Source organism: Trichosurus vulpecula, chromosome 6 (genome assembly GCF_011100635.1).
Source record: "Trichosurus vulpecula isolate mTriVul1 chromosome 6, mTriVul1.pri, whole genome shotgun sequence".
Classification (NCBI taxonomy): Eukaryota; Metazoa; Chordata; class Mammalia; order Diprotodontia; family Phalangeridae; genus Trichosurus; species Trichosurus vulpecula.
In genome coordinates, this window is record NC_050578.1 from 112,494,306 (window position 1) to 112,510,573 (window position 16,268).

The 16,268-nt window shown below is 38.9% G+C and overlaps 1 protein-coding gene across 3 annotated transcripts in view; it reads left to right on the forward strand.

Annotated features, from left to right (window-relative positions):
• The window catches only part of INPP4B (inositol polyphosphate-4-phosphatase type II B), a 471,298-nt gene that overhangs the window by 186,689 nt on the left and 268,341 nt on the right, over positions 1-16,268 (forward strand). For all 3 annotated transcript variants that reach the window (XM_036763284.1, XM_036763286.1, XM_036763285.1), the window contains exon 7: positions 8,444-8,555. In XM_036763284.1, the coding sequence (XP_036619179.1) occupies positions 8,444-8,555 (112 nt within the window). The remainder of the gene's footprint in view (positions 1-8,443; positions 8,556-16,268) is intronic.

Below are 16,268 nucleotides of genomic sequence, written 5' to 3' on the forward strand. Positions count from 1 at the left end.
TAGAACATGGCACTCATTTTTCATAATTTTTCTGTGATCACTATCTGTACCTTAACCCCCCTCCCCCCCCCTCTTTTCACTTCCCACACTGGAATGTAGTGTCTCCAGGTAAATTGAACTCATTGAATCTAGCAAGGGACTCTCTTTCCAACTTCTTACTTTATTGCTAGTTTCACTTTCCTGGGTAACAATTTTTGATATATCATTCCCACTACAGAGGTCATGTTCCTTGATAGAAAGCCCAAGCAAGACTCTCTTGTATCTGACTTAGTCTGATAGGTTCTCAAGGTTTTCCCAGGATAGAAAGGAGAAATGCTAGGCAGCTAGGGAGAGATTGCCTGGGCGAAGGACAACCTCTGTTCAGTTCAGCAGGACTTGGATGTTGGCTTCAGAATGACCATAGTGAGGCAGTGATATATTATCAAAATCTATTTTTTAAAGGCACAATTCAAATCAACAAATGTTTATTAAACCTTTCTATGTGTATGGCTCTGTTTTAGGTGATAGGACTACAAAGACAAAAACATAAGCTCATGCCTTCAGGAAACTTACATTTCTACTGGAAAAGAGGAGAAAACATTTAGGGGTGTGTGTGTGAGTGTGTATTGTGTGTATGTGTGTGTGTGTGTGTGTGTGTGTGTGAGAGAGAGAGAGAGAGGGAGAGAGAGAGAGGAGATTGGGCAATACCAATGAATTCAAAGGAATATTAAGCCTTTCTCTGAAAATGGAGAAGGCCAAGAGGCTACATATAAAACTAATTAAATTATTTGCTGTAATGGGATAGCTTTTCTAAATGACAATCAATTCCTTCTTATTCTGCATGGTTAGGAAGCCAATGGAAGTCACTTGCTAAAGTGATTTTTAAAAACAGTGGTATAAACTTTACCTCTGACCAGTTATGCCAATTAACTCCATGTGTTATAATACTAGCTATTTTCCATCCCTGACACTGATGACATGGAAGTGGGCTTTCCTCTTGGGGTCTAGCAAGGAATCATATTCTACCAGGGTTAGATAGGACAACTCTGTCCATGACAACCATCAAAGTTCACACAACTCTCACATATGGGGAAAGCTGGAGGGGGTGGCGGACATTTGGAGGAATGCCCCTCTAAAAGACTTAGTGCTAATACAAACACATTACCAGGGATTTTTTCTCAGTTCTCTTTAGGTGTTGGGGAGCCATTCTTGGAGACAAGAACCAAATAATCAACATCCAAGAGCTCACCCATTGGTTTACAGCCCTCACCTCTTTGATCCCTCCCCACTCCAATCCATCCTCTATTCAGCCACTAGAGTAATTTCCCTAAAATTCAGGTCCAGTGAGGTCATCCTCCCTACTCAGTAAACTCCAGTGGCTTCCTATTGCCTACAGGAACAAGTACAAAGAGTTCTGGCATTCAAAGCCCTTCATAACCTAGCCCCCTTTCTGCCTTTCTAGTCTATTTATGCCTTACTTTCCAATATGGCTTCTTTAATCCAGTGATAGTGGCCTCCTGGCTGTTCCAGGAAAAAAGATGCCCCATCTATTGACTCTGGGCATTTTCTCTGGCAGTCCTTCACTCCTAGAATTCTCCAACTACTCACCTCCCTGGTTTCCTTTAAGTCCTAATTGAAATCCTGTCTTCTATAGGAAGCCTTCTCCAACCTCTCCTGATTCCAGTGTGTTGCTGCTATTAATTATGTCCTATTTATCCTGTACATAGCTTGTTTTATATATATATATAATTTGCCATGTTGTCTCCCCTTAATAAATGTTAATTGATTGATTGATTGGGGGTTAGCCCAGCTGACCTATGGCTTTTTTTCAGCTGTGTGCAGTCCCTAAAACCTCAAGCATGTGCAATTTTTGAAATCTCAGTGACAGAAGCACTGACAATCTGACGGATTAGAATGTGCTTTGATTGCAAGTAAGTTAGCATTTCATACTTGGAAATAATGTTAGAAGTTATTTTTAGTTCAACCCTCTCATTTAACAGATGAGCAAATGGGCCCAGAGAAGTTTAATGATTTATAGAAGGTCACATAATTAATTAGTAAAAGAGTTAAGATTAAAACTCAGGTCCCTAGTCCTCTTGGTCCTACCCAGTGATAGAACCTGAGGCCATATTGCCATTTATGGTCTTGTGAGATATGGTACTACGGTTCTACAAAGGCCAGAACTCTACAATGTGGGGGGAAAATATTTTAAGAGTAGGTTTCCAAGAGAGTTTCCAACAAGATCTAGGGGCCAAAGTTGGGGGTAAAGGGATATTTATACCATAAAGAGCCAGTCAGTGGCAAGGAATCAATTAGATTTGAGGATAAAGACAGAATCAATACACCAGGACCAAATTTAGGTCCTAGATCAGGGCTATCCAACCTTAGATTTTTATTGAAACAACAGACAATATATTTTGATTTGCCATTTTAGTGAGAGCTCTGTGGTAGCTCCTCTTCTTTTACTAAAGCATTTATGTAAATTTCTATGCTTGTAGGCCGGCCCCATAAATCACCTGGGGCCACATTTTGGACAGCCTAGTCCTAGAGGATCTCTCTGGGTGTTCATAAATTTACATAGATAGGATTTAAGCTTACCTGAGGGCGGGCACTCTTTACTTTTTGTCTATGTATCCCCAGAGCCTAGCAAGAGGTAGGTGCTTAATAAATACTTGAGTTGCCTAGAATCTTATAGATTGATCCAGATCACTGCCCTCTTTATGCCCACTGGCTACATTCCTGCTGGGATAATCTGTGCCTCCAGTTTTAAAACTTCCTTCTCTTTCTCAATAAAACTGCTGGAAAACAGATGTCTCATACACCCCAAACTGGGCTTGTAAGTCTTTTCTTTTTAACTTAAGTCATTTGAATACTTGCTTATAAGAGAGTCAGGAGGCTTGCTTTCATTTGAAGCAGAAACAGCTGAGAACAGTAGTTTCTGCTTCAAATAAAAGCAGGTCTCCTGATTTGCAATGCAAAGATGGTTGGATTACAGGTGTAGTTGTGCCAGAATAGGGGCCTTAAAAAATTTAGCCATGCTTCTTAGAGGGATGAGGGAAGGGAAAAGCCCAGGAGAGGGATGTGCCATGAAGTAGAGACCCTGGGGTGGGGGTGAAGAATTGGAAGTATACCATGACTGTCAGAAGATTGGGGATGGTGAGGAGAATGTCAGTGTCCAGATCTCTGCCCTCCTCCCCATTTTGGCCTTCTAAGGTAAAACCGTATTTGGGCTTTTGAATATGGGCATAGAAGACCTTTCAAGAGTCCTCTAAAAGGGGGCTGGAACTGAGAAATCAGGGTTAGCTCAGTAAATTGTGCTTCTGCTCTCAGCTCTCTACTGATTTTAATAGAAGAAAAAGAAAGATAATTTAATTTTTTCTTCTTCTTACCATACCCATAATTTCATTAGTGTAAAAAGATCCACATGGGGAAAGTCTTCCGTTAATGCAGATGGGAACGTTTTCCTCAATTTACCACCTTAGAGAGTTGTCTAGGGCACTCCCTGGGAGTTTACAAGACTCAACCAGGACCACACAACCAGAATATAGTAAAGGCAGGATTTACCTTTTCCAGATTTCAAGGTCAGCTCTTTATCTACAATGCACACTGTAAAAATCACAAGAAGAATGGATTTGGAATGCAAAGCTGGGCTAGTGTCTGAAACCTCCTTGTACTGAGTAATCCATCAAAGATGTGCCCCACCCCAATTTGTCCCAGCTAGTCGTGAATTCACACAGTAAGCTGAGGGTCACCTCAGATTTCTGCTGGATGGTACTTTTTCTAGTGCTACTCTTTCACTCCAATATAAGTCACAAAGCATATGTATTAAGTGCACACTATAGGAAAAGTGCTGTTACGGTTTCTGGGAATACACAAAACAAATATGAGATGATGTATCCTGCCTTCAAGGACCTTACCTACTTGGGTATTGATCATGTTGCCTTCAGTGTGTGACAAATGTTTGCATTTTATTCATTAGTTTTCCTCAATTGACATTCAGCATTATTATTTAAAATGAACAAATAGCATTGTATTCCATTTCTTATCAGAAAGGAATTTTAATATATTGCTTAATGAATAAATCCCTTTCCCCTTCATTGTGTGCAGAGTCATTTTATTACAGAGATATTAGCAATGCCACAGAAATTCATTCTCTGCATTTAATTCCATTAAAGGAACAATTCTAAAGCTTCTTTTCAATTTGTAATTTGAAGGCTTTTGGACAAAAAGCTTCTAATCATATAGTAACTTCTTATTAGATTGGCTTTTCTTTTAATTAGTAGGCTTTGGAAAGGTAGTTTTCTATGGTAGATAGAGCATTGGACCTGAAATTAGGAAAACAGTGTTTAAATCCCACCTCTGACATTAGCTGTGAGACTATGAGCCAGTCACCCCTAACCTTTCTCTGCCTCAGTTTACTCATCATTAAAATGGGAATGTCGACCACTTCCAAGAATAATCATGAGAATCAAATGTAATAATATAACTAAAGTTCGCTAGATCACAGATTTGAGCTGGAGGTGACTTCAGAATCCAATTATTCCTCATTTTACAGATGACAAATAGAGGCTAACAAAGGTTAAGTACTTACCCAAGACCACAAAGCTCTTAAATGTCTGAGGCAGGCTTTGAACCCAGGTTGGAGTCCAGAGCTGTCTGCTACATGGTGTTCTTTGAACACTTTGAAGCATTACACAAGTATAAGCTATTTTAAAATCTCAATCAATGAATCCTCTTTAAAAATATTTATTTAAAGTTATGTTTGGAAAAGAGATTTAAAAAACAAAGCTGTGAGATTTCAGATGATTAGAGTCAAGTGTACTTTTTAAAAAAAAAATTCTGTCTTGGAGTATTGCCAGCAGAATTATCAGGTGGGCTTTGTTTTCTGGAAAGAACCTAGCGTGCATTAAAAATAACCTTCCCAGTGGTTGAGGCTATTCTTCACATAGCTCTTCGGTTTGGTAAAAAAGATCACATGATAGAAATCATTGGGAATTATAGAATTCTCTAGAAGAGAACTTAGAAATTATCTGGCGTAGCTCCTTCAGGTAGTAGGATAAAATACCTAAGTGAGAATCTGAATCAAAAGGAGGAGATGCTGAAAAGAGGATTATAAAGAAGAAAAGGAATATTTCTATTTATAAATGTCAAATGAAAGGGATTTTAAATTTTCAAATTCCTCATTTTATTTACTTTATTCTAAATTGTATTTATGTATGTATATACGTACTGTTAAACCTGAAAATTTGGTTGAAGGAAACAACAGAGCTAGGTGATAGAAAAATCCATGTTGTTTATTATTTTCCCTTAAAGCATAGCTAAGCTAGCTTACTTGTACGTACAAGGAGTCAGAGCATAAGCTCTGGCTGCCTGAACAAAGCAATGAGAAAACTTATATACATTATTTTAGCAGACCTAGCAAGCCTGTATTACCTCACATTTATGACCCCCATGTATGTTTAACCATGATACAAGAAGAGGATTTTCCTTAATTGAATAGAGTTGTAAAGGGTGTTGACAAAAGTCAGTTGAAACTACAGCCCAGCGTCTCTGTGTCTCATTACATTCCATAACATAGTATATATCTGTAGAATATTAAGCAAGGTAATCTCTCTTGGAGTTAGGGTCTCATCCTTTAATGGCTATCAGGGGTAAAAATGTCCTTAGGTCAGTCTAATCTGGCCTTGGTGACAGAGGTAAGGGTATTTCCTGAGCAAACTTTTAGAGAGAACAAAGAAGCCCAGGTCCTGGGTCTTCATCCAGTTACTCATTAATTCAGGCTCTGGGTCTAGTTGAAATTAAAAATGATATAAAATAGTATAATATTTTCCACAGTACACATAAATATACATATGAGTATAGGTATGTTTGTATTATATACACACATGCATGTACATCTATATATACGCATGTATATATGTGTGCATATATCATATGTGTATTATATATACATTTGTGTATGTGAATGTATATGTGTGTAATGTGTGTATAGTAAATATTTTATTATTATCTTAATTTATGTATACATATTTGTGTACATACATACGTATATATGTAGTTAGTTTTCCTTGCTTATACTTTCCATGTCAGAGTATTTACATTGTCTTTTTGCCCATTAAATGAGATATTTGTAAAGAGCCCTTAGCGAAGTACCTGGCACATAGTAGGTGATCTATAAATACATATTCCCTTCTGCTTTCATTGTTATTTTCATCAGCATTAGCATAGTCCGTGTATATATTGTTTTCTGATCTTGCCTCACTGTGCATCAGTTCAAACAGATATTCTCAGGCTTCTTTGGATTCCTTATGTTCACTGTATATATTTGCATTTATATATGCATTCTATATTATGTTTTATATTCATGTACTACAATTTGTTCAGGTGTTCCACCATGATTGCACATGAGTTCTGTTTTCTCCTTTTTTGCTACCATAGAAAGTGTTGCCATGAACATTTTGGTGTATGAGTTCCTTTTCTTTCTTTCTTTTTTTTTAAATCATGGAATTAATGGTCATGAAACAACTTAAGTACATAAAGAAGACTAAAAAATCAAAACTCAACTTCACTGATGGCCCTTTCTGTGAATTACTCAACAAGCATTTATTAAGCACCTACTGCGTGTTACGCACTGTGATAAATTCTGGGGAAGTTTAAAGTTTAAAAAAAGAAAGTTTAAAAAAAAGTAGTCCTTACTTTCAAGGAGCTCACAATCTAATGAAGGAGATAACATGAAAATAGCTCAGTAATCAAGATTTATGTATACATGTCTGTTTATAGTAATTAAATATTAGTTATAAAATAACAATTTATAATCATATATATGTAAACAATATAAAATAGATAATAAAAAAAGATAATTGTATAAGAAAATAAACTTCTATAATGGCCCTTTCTGTGAATTACTCAACAAGCGTATCTATATCTGTTATCTACCAATCTATCTTCTTTCCTCTTTCTTTTCTTCTTTCATTCCTTCCTTCCTTCCTTTCTCTTGATTATAGTTTTTTTTTCATGTTTATATATTTGTGTATATACATACATACATACATATATGTGTGTGTATGTATACACACACATATTTAATAAATTGGAGATATTCTGCATAGGAACTATTAGAAGAGGAGTCTTCTAAAAAGTGGGATTTTAGCTGGACCTTGAAGGAAGCCAGAGAAGTCAGGATTCAGAGATGAGGAGGGAGAGAATTCCAATCATGGGGGACAGCCAGGTAAAACTCTAGAAGTCAGGAGCTGAAGTGTCCTGTGTGTCTGAGGAACAGCAAGGAAAACCTGGAGAGAAGAAAGTATTGGGGAGAAGAGGGTGGTCAGTTGTGTCAAAGGCTGCAGAGAGGACAAGAAGGATTAGAATTCAGAAAAAGCCATTAGATTTGGTCCTTAAGAGGTCATTTGTAAATTCGGACAGAACAGTTTTAGTTGAATGGTTAAGTCATAAGCCCAACTGAAGAAAGTTAATAGAATGAGTGGACATGAAATGGTGGTGCTAATTATAGAGGACTTTCTCAAGCAGTCAAGCCACAAAAAGGGAGGAGAGATGAGGAATCAGGATAATATTTATAGGCAATAGAGAAGCAACCAGTAGACAGAAAGAGATGGAAGATTAGTGAGGCAAATAGGGATGATAGAGGTAGGGTTGGGAAGGGGTGGGTGTGTGGCAGTCTGCCAGAAAAGACAGGATGGTTTGGGATGAGCTTTGGAAATGAGATGAGCTACTTTTTCCTGTCAGAAAAGAGGTAGAAAGTATCTGAGTGATGTATGATGAAGAATAGAGGATAAGAAGGAATTATCAGCAAATGGCCTCAATATTGTCAGTGAAATACACAGGAAAGTAGTTAGCTGGGAGGAAAGGAGGGGAATTTGGGGAGGCTTTAATAGGTATATGCCCAATAATACTAATCCCCGCATTTTACATATGAAAAAACAGAGAGGGGGAAAGTGACTTGCCTGTAGTTGGGACAAAGGTGGTGCCTAATTCAGCAGTCTTTTCCACCACACAATATCTTTTGCTTATTTGACTTTTCTGCAGTTTCTATGTTTTACTATTTATATTTCCTACATATGGCTATTAATTGGGAGGCAATCCTTAAGGGTTAGATTTGCAGAATAAAAAATAAAAATTCTAAAATGGGTATTCTATTAAGGCGTTACCCATTTAAGAACATTTGGTCCTAACATTATAGGTACTTATGAAATGATTTTACCTTCATGAGGTGTGCTTATTCACCCATGACTTCTCCTTATACATCTGTGGTTCATTTCATTAAATGGAGTTTTATGGGAGAAATATCCCATTGGTAGCATTCATTTTATGTTTATAAGAAATTACTTTAATACAACCAAAGAACCCATAAAATGGACTGCATTGAAAATGTTACTTCAAGGAAAGCTTCTTTTCCTGGACACTTTATGGGTGGAAGAAGTATCTCACCTTTTGTTTTTGATTTCAGAACTTCCGATGGTGGAAAAGCTGTTGGTGCCATAGAAGTCACTCTTTTGAAGATGGGGGAGATAGAGGATGGGGAAGCCGACCACATCACAACAGATGTGCGGGGACAAAAGGTAGGATCTCGGGCAGCTCACTGTACAAATTAAATTAGAAATGATGAGCAGCACCAGATGCCTCTGTTGCTAACACCACAGTGGGCTTTGAACTCTCATTATTCAAAAAGTAAAATGAGAAAGCAGCCCCAGAACTGGAGAACAAGATATGGGTTCAGTCCTCTGAACTGAAAGACCCATTTGCACAAGAGTATACTCTTCAGAAACACTTGCTCCCTGATGTAGTTCTCCTTGGTATGGAACTCCCCTTCCCGGTAGAGCAAAGACAGTCATTTCAGCTCCATTTTTGCAGTGATTAACCACTGCCTAAGAGTGTTAAAAAACAAACAAACAAAAAACCCCAGAAGTCCAAAATCATGAGGCCATTGTAAAAGATTGCTCTCCATTCCAAATATCCTCTTTGAAAAGAGACTAATTTTGATTTGACTGTAAATTTCAGACTAAGTTGGGTCAGGTTTTTGGGTGAAAAATGTGGTACTTGAAATTACAGGAAGGGAAAGAGTCTAAGGAGGAGGGTGAGTTCTGAAGGAAGGCTACATCTGAGATGCAGCCCAGTCAGTGTTCCTTCCTTGAAGCTTAGCAGGATGCACTCTGCTCCATGCCAGCAATTGTTTGCCATGTTGGCACCTTCTTTCTTTATGACTAGTGTGTCCCCAGGGTCCCTTTTGTCTTCAAAGGGAAGGAACTTGAAGAAAAACCAAACTGTGATCTTTGTAAAGCAAAATTCTCTCTTAGATGACAAATGCATTTTCTACAGATTCCATGTAGACGGTCTAGAAATGATATAATGGGAGCAGATTTAAATTATGGTTCTCATTTGAAGATGTATCTTGCGGCTGGGTAGAACAGGAAGTCCTGCAATGGCAGGTGAGAAGACCTGAGGTTCGGTGCCTTCCCTGACACTTAGATAAGCAACTTGCCCCATTTTGGATCTCAATTTCTTCATCTGTAAATGAGGGCATGAGATTCAATTCAACCTATATTAAATACCAACCATGTACATGAAACCATGGGAAGTCTTGGAGAAAGCAGAGCAGATGCTTCCCTGAAGGAAGTTACACTCTACTGGAGGGAGGCAATATGTTCAGAGATAGAAGTAAGTACAGGGCAGTCTGAGGAGGGAAGAGGCTCTGGTGGCTGACGCAAGATCAGAAAAGGACACAGTTCTCACGTGATTCTTGAAGGAAGCTGAAGATTCTAAGAGGTGAAAAGAAAGTGCAAAGTCGTAGAGGGGAAGATGGGATAACAAGTACAGGAATATCCAGTAGCCTGCTTGAAAGAAGTGTGGATTTCATCAAAGGGTGTTCATCCCAAAGGGTGCTTTTTTTTTTAGCTCTAGAATCTATGAAAATCACTTGTCATGTTTTGACTTAGAGTTAGTACCTCCTTCGAAAGTCATAGTTTCTATGACAAAATAAACTTCTTATTTAAAGCCACTTATGTCTAATGCTGGTGGTACATGGACATCTGCTCAGTAGCTGATGTGATATGTCCCTCATTGGAAAACTCCCATTTCTATAATAAAGTTGATAAAATTCTTTGACACCCTTCTATAAAACACTGTGAAGACAACCATTAATTCAAATCACAGCTTCACTGAATGACAGAATGGATCTTAGGGTTCTATCTAATCCAACTTATATCTGAAAAATACTCCCAGCTTCATCTTCACCCCAGCCATTTTCTGATGCTTCATTATCCATCCTAGACCACCCAAGACCTTGCCTGGGAGAATCTAAGTCTTTGGATGTGACCGTGCTATGTAAGAATTCTAATCAAATCAACGATACCCTTGCGTCTGGATAGGTTGAATTGAATCTCATGCCCTCATTTACAGATGAAGAAACTAAGATCAAAAGGGGACAAGTTGCTTTTCTAAGTGTCAGAGCAGGCACTGAACCTCAGGTCTTCTGACTTCCCAGTCCAGGACTTTCTATTCTACCCAGCTGCCAAATACATTTTCAAATGAGGAGCATAATTTAATTGACCATCCTTTGGCATCTTCTTTTTCACTTCCCAATCTTAACTCCTTTCCCTGACTATCACTCCTCTGTATATGTTTTCCCACCTTACAATCCAAACTTGTTGAGAGCAGAGATTGTGTCACTTTTGTACTGTATCCACAATGCTTACCACAGTGCTTGCTTGTTCATTCTTTGAAGACTTTTAGATCTTCCTTAAATCTCCTCTTTTCCAGACTAAACTTTGCAATTTATTTAGCCAAGTTAGTCCTCTCATTGTCTTGATCATCCTTTTCTGGACCAGCTCTTTCTTATGTATGTCATTGCTAAAATGGAATGCCCACAAATGAACACAGCTTTCCAGATTTGGTCAGGTCAGGGCAGAGTCCAACACAGCTAGTAATGCCCTTATTCTGTAAGTAATGTATCTTCTGATGCACCCTAGGACAGTAATAATGAGAAGAATGCTAGCACTTACCTCCCAGAGTTGTTATGAGGATCGAATGAGAAAATATTTATAAAACTTCACAGTGCCTGACACACAGTAGGTGCTATATAAATGTTAACTATTTTTTGTTTGTTTTGTTTTGTTTTTTGGAGGGAGGAGGGCAGGGCAGTTGGGGTTAAGTGACTTGCCCAAGGTCACACAGCTAGTAAGTGTGTCAAGTGTCTGAGGTCAGGTTTGAACTCAGGTCCTCCTGACTCCAGGGCCGGTGATCTACTCACTGCACCACCTAGCTGCCCCTATAAATGTTAACTATTATTATTAGTATCATCAACATCAGCATATTTGGTTGCTGTCATTGACTGATTTTGAGTTTCTTATAGATTAGATCCCAAGATTTTCTTTATTATAAGTGGAGTCTAACCTATATATACCCTGTTTTGTGAGGTTGATTTTTTTGTCCAATTATAGAATATTATTTTTATCCCTATTACCTTCTATCTTCTTTGATTTGGCTCCTAGTTCTAAACTGCCAGTACGTTCCTCCCTCCCAACTATGATGTCCACCATATCACTGATCAAAGTTTTGGAAAACACAGAAACAACCACAACAAAAAAAGAAATTCTTTGGGTCACTCCATTAGGTATCTCCCTGAAAGCTGACATCTACCCAGTAACTATTGTTTGTCACTCAGTAAATCTTTTTTGGGTCTAGTCATGCAACCAACTCTGCAGCCATCTAACCACACTATTATCTATCCATATCTTTCTAACTCATCCACAAGTAAAACATGAAAGACTTTTTCAAATACTTTGTGAAAAAAATAGATTCTTTCTTCTATATCCCACTTTTTTACAGCTCTGTAGGGGTTCCATCCAACTTGCTGAGGGTCTTTTTCTCTTATCATCATGTAAGTGAAAGAAGCAGAGTTTTCATGGGTTATCTTTAATTTTCACTGCATAACTCCCTCACCTCCTTTTCTAGTCGTACTTCTTTCTAACAATATCTTTTATTTCACCTCTTCTTTATAGTACTTTGATGGTAATATGTTATATCCGACCTAGGTGCACCATAAACTTCTCCATTACTTTTAATATGTGGTCTACAAATTCATTTCTTTGGAGATAGTGATTTGCATTCATATCGAATCACAGAAGGAATATTGATATTAAAACCAAAGTGGGCTTTCGTTTCAGGGGGATGATTAGGACCATTAAAAGCACTTCATGTTTTCCCAAATGCAACCCAACCTATTCAACTCTGGGCTCAGTGTATTGGCCATTTGAAGTGTTGTTCCTAGACAAATATGTTGACAGATGAGCTCTGTAGATTGAACATCCAACTGTGTATCATCCAATAGAAATTCTTCATTTTCCTTGCATGGATATTTAGGTAAAACAAATTTGAGGGACTTGGATATTATTTAGGAGAACTTTTCAGAGACTAATCATATTGTAATCAACAAATAGGAATATATGGAAGACCTCCCCATCAATAGGGAATTCCTCTTCCATTTGGTTTCTTTGAGAGATGTTCATCACATCAGTGGCAAACACCTTTGGCATCCCTCTGCTTTATGACTTTACGTCATCAAAGGATCATTGAACAAACTAACCTCCATTTTTATATCTTTTCAAGGAATCTTGTGTGATTATAGTACCTATGTAGAAGTTGTCTTGCAGTAGATTGGTTAAGGTGGCATTTTGTTCTACTGAATTAAAAAGCTCAGTGGGATTCCTGTCTTCTCAACAGCTTTCAATCATTTGTATGTTAGGGATAGAAAGATAAATGCAAACTAGTTCCTGCCCTTTAGCCTCTATGTTCAAGGAACTATCAAGGCCCATTTGATAGATTACAGAGCTGGGTCAGAGAAGAAGGGACATACCAATGTAAGTGGAAGAGCCAGTACTCTTAGCCAGGCCTTTGGATTCCAAACACAGGACTCATGCCACTGCCCCCCCACTACCAGATGCCTGCTCAAGCAATTGGAACCAAATCTAAATTGGCCTCCCTGTGTCATATCCATTATTCATTTTATGAGTCCATGGGAAATGCATTAGTCTCTCCAGGATAGAATTTGACCCAGCATAGTACACATTTGAGTTATTTTTCAGCCAAATTCCCTCTCTTTGAATACAAAGGGAGCTCTGATGCAGGATTGCGATACACAAAGAGGGTAAAAACATGGCAAACACATATCAGAGTACATCCCACCTCTCCGTATCCTGTTTGTAGTAGAAAGAAGGCCGAACCTTGAAGCAGAAGAGATCAGAAGGCCCTTACTGATTGTTTGAACGTTGGCCAGTGGCTTAACCTCCCTGGGCAATAGGTACCACACCAGGACTTGCCTAAGGCACAATTAGGTTACAGATGTCTTGGAGGGAGAGAATTCCTTACATTGATGGAATCATGCAGCCTTTAAGTATCCCTGTGGTGCCTGTCTTCCAAAGTAGGTACTAGCTTCTTCTGTCCGACCATCCTTCTTGCTTTAGAGCTGATACCCTAACTCCTCTTTGGATTATGATGAATAATCCCAACTTAGTCATTTATCCTTCCAGACTCCTATTGGGATCTTAGGTAGATGACTGGCTAGAGACAAAAACATGAATTTAGCCTGTGCTCTAGGAGTTCATTGTCTTTGGGGGTCTTTTTCAATGTGCAGTTGAGCTAGTCAAGCCTCAGACCCTTTCTAAGCCATAGAATGTTTATTTTTACATCGGAAGGCCTTCCCTTTACATTTCAATGCCTCTCCCCCTCCCATCTTTCAGCTTTGCTCAAGTCTTCCTTTGGCATGTTATTACAACTACCTACCTAAATCCTATTTGTCTGTCTGTCTGTCTGTCTGCCTGTTTATTTGTATCTATCAACCCATCTATCTACCTGTCTATCTATATCTATTCTGTTTACTTCTTTAAAAGCAGTTCTTTATACAAGCTTCTTTCTTGTTCTTCATTATATATTGAAATATTCATGCTTGTGGATGACTGTTAAGTTCATGATAAAATAGAGTATGGGATTTGGCATCAGAAGACCTAGGTATAATTACTAGCCCTATGACTCATTACATGTGTAAGATTGTGCCAGTTACTTACTTTATCTGTAAAATAAAGGAGTGGACTAGACAATCTTGAACCTCCCTTCCAGCTCTGAATCCTATAAAACTCCACGGGCACAGGTGGGTAGGGGCAGCAGTAAATGTGCAGTTTGAAGGACTGGCCTGTGACTGAGTTGGTAGGGATGGACATGAATGGTGCTGAAAATGGAGCAGAAGGCCAATGGCAGAACAACCTCCCTCTCAATTCTGCTTACCTCTCAACACCTTTCTTGACCACCTGTTCCATATGGCCCACTGCCCAGAATGAGCTACAGCTCCCTTTACCTGGTCCCTCTCCCTCCTTTGGGAGCCAGTGAATGCTTCATTGTGCCCTTTGTACAGAATGCATGCATGAATGTGAAATGAACCTGGCATCATTCCCCTCCTTGACCTACATCCCGCTCTCCAAAAACTCCTCAAAGACTCAACTTCACAGTGCCAGAAATAGGAAGTGTCAGAGTTATTGTTCACTTGTACCGGAGTCAGGCAACAGGCTGAGAGAAAGTCCTCCACCATGCTGAGAGGACAGCATAAACATAGGCTTCCTCTGGGCTAATGTGATTCATGGGTTTTAGGGTTTTTTTGCTGATTTTTTAAAAGGACCAAAACTATAACTTCTTTTGTGATTCACATATTCAGGTTTGTGTACAGGAAAATGTGTATCACTGTACCAAATGCACATGACATTTAGAGGCGGCTTTGGAAAAAAAATGTTATCCCTGTGTAAGGTATTTGTGGTATAGCATGCGATGAAAAGCAGTGTTTGTAGTAGATAAAATGTGGGATTCTGGCACTCAAAAAAGACCTGGGTTCAAATCCCACCCCTGACATTGACTACTTTTGTTACAAAAGGCAAGTCATCTCAATTTTCTGAGGCTTGGCTTGCTTTGTTTGTCACAGTATAATAATAAATACACTGTCCTCCTTTCCAGGATTCAGTTACTAATTTAGAGATGAGCTGCAACAATCTCGGTTACCACGAAGCCCCAAATGTGCATTTTAATGTATGTAAAGTGCATTGCAAAATTTAAGTCACTCTCTAAATATCAGTAGCGATTATATAGAAGTGTCCATCTGTATGACAGTTTTCAAAGCAGTCTATTACCATTTTCTCATAAGCATCAACATAGGTATTTTCTCTGAAAAAAAAACTTCATAATAAGCTAAAAACTGGTCGTCGTAGTAGTACTAACTAGTAGTGTCAAAGATAGCACTACTGAAGAACTTAAGTTCAGTTCTTCAATTTATATAAATAGGAAAAAAAAAATGAAAAAACCCAGTCCCTAGTTAGTTTTTTCCCTTTCTTTCATACTCACCTTTGTCTTCTAAAGCTTGACGACTTTGATTTTGTAAGGCAGAACTGAAGTTGGCATAGTATAGGTAGGGCTTTGCCCAGATGATGTGGCAGGTGAGGGATGGGGCACTCGAATCCTTCCTGAGAGTGGTACACATCTTGCCTTGTTTTCTAGTCCACAGCATGTAGTAACTCTGAGGCCTTATTACCCTGTCGGTCTTAGGCTTTTTCCCCTTCTGTGTGCCCAACATTACAGCCACACCAGCCGAGTCTCTATGCTTCTTAACCAACTGCGTGATTGTTCCCCGGGCCTAAAGTGTTCTCTCTCTCCTCACCTCCATCTCTTGGCTTCCCTGGCTTTATTCAAGACAGCTCAAATCTTACTTACTGCAGGAGGCCTTTTCTGTTCTTTTGCCCTCAAGCCTCCCAACCCCCCACTTTCTGTGTCTTCCCTCTGATATTACCTTCTGTGTTCACTCTCTTTTACATAGGTATAGTTATATGCACATGAGGTATTCGAGGGCAGGGACAGTGTAACCCCGGTGCTTGGCACAATACCTGGCACACACTAAGCACTTAATAAATGCATGCTGACTGGCGACTCATGCTCCTGAACTCACCTCTCTATATAGTTAGTTCTTATGATGTCACCTTACCATCCAATTCATCCAGGGTCAAGAATCAATTTGGCTTCTTTTGCAGTGTAAATATACCCACAGTCCAGTTAATAACCCTACCACCTATCCCCTTTCTTGAATCTTCCCCTTTCAATTCCCTCACTACTATGCTGCTAATTTCTCCCACCCCACCCCTCTTTGAAAGGTTCCTTCCTATTTCTCCATTAAACTCCTCTTATGATATGTTAGCATGGTCTAGAAAATACCCTCAAATCTCCCATCAAATCCCACAAAACCTGAA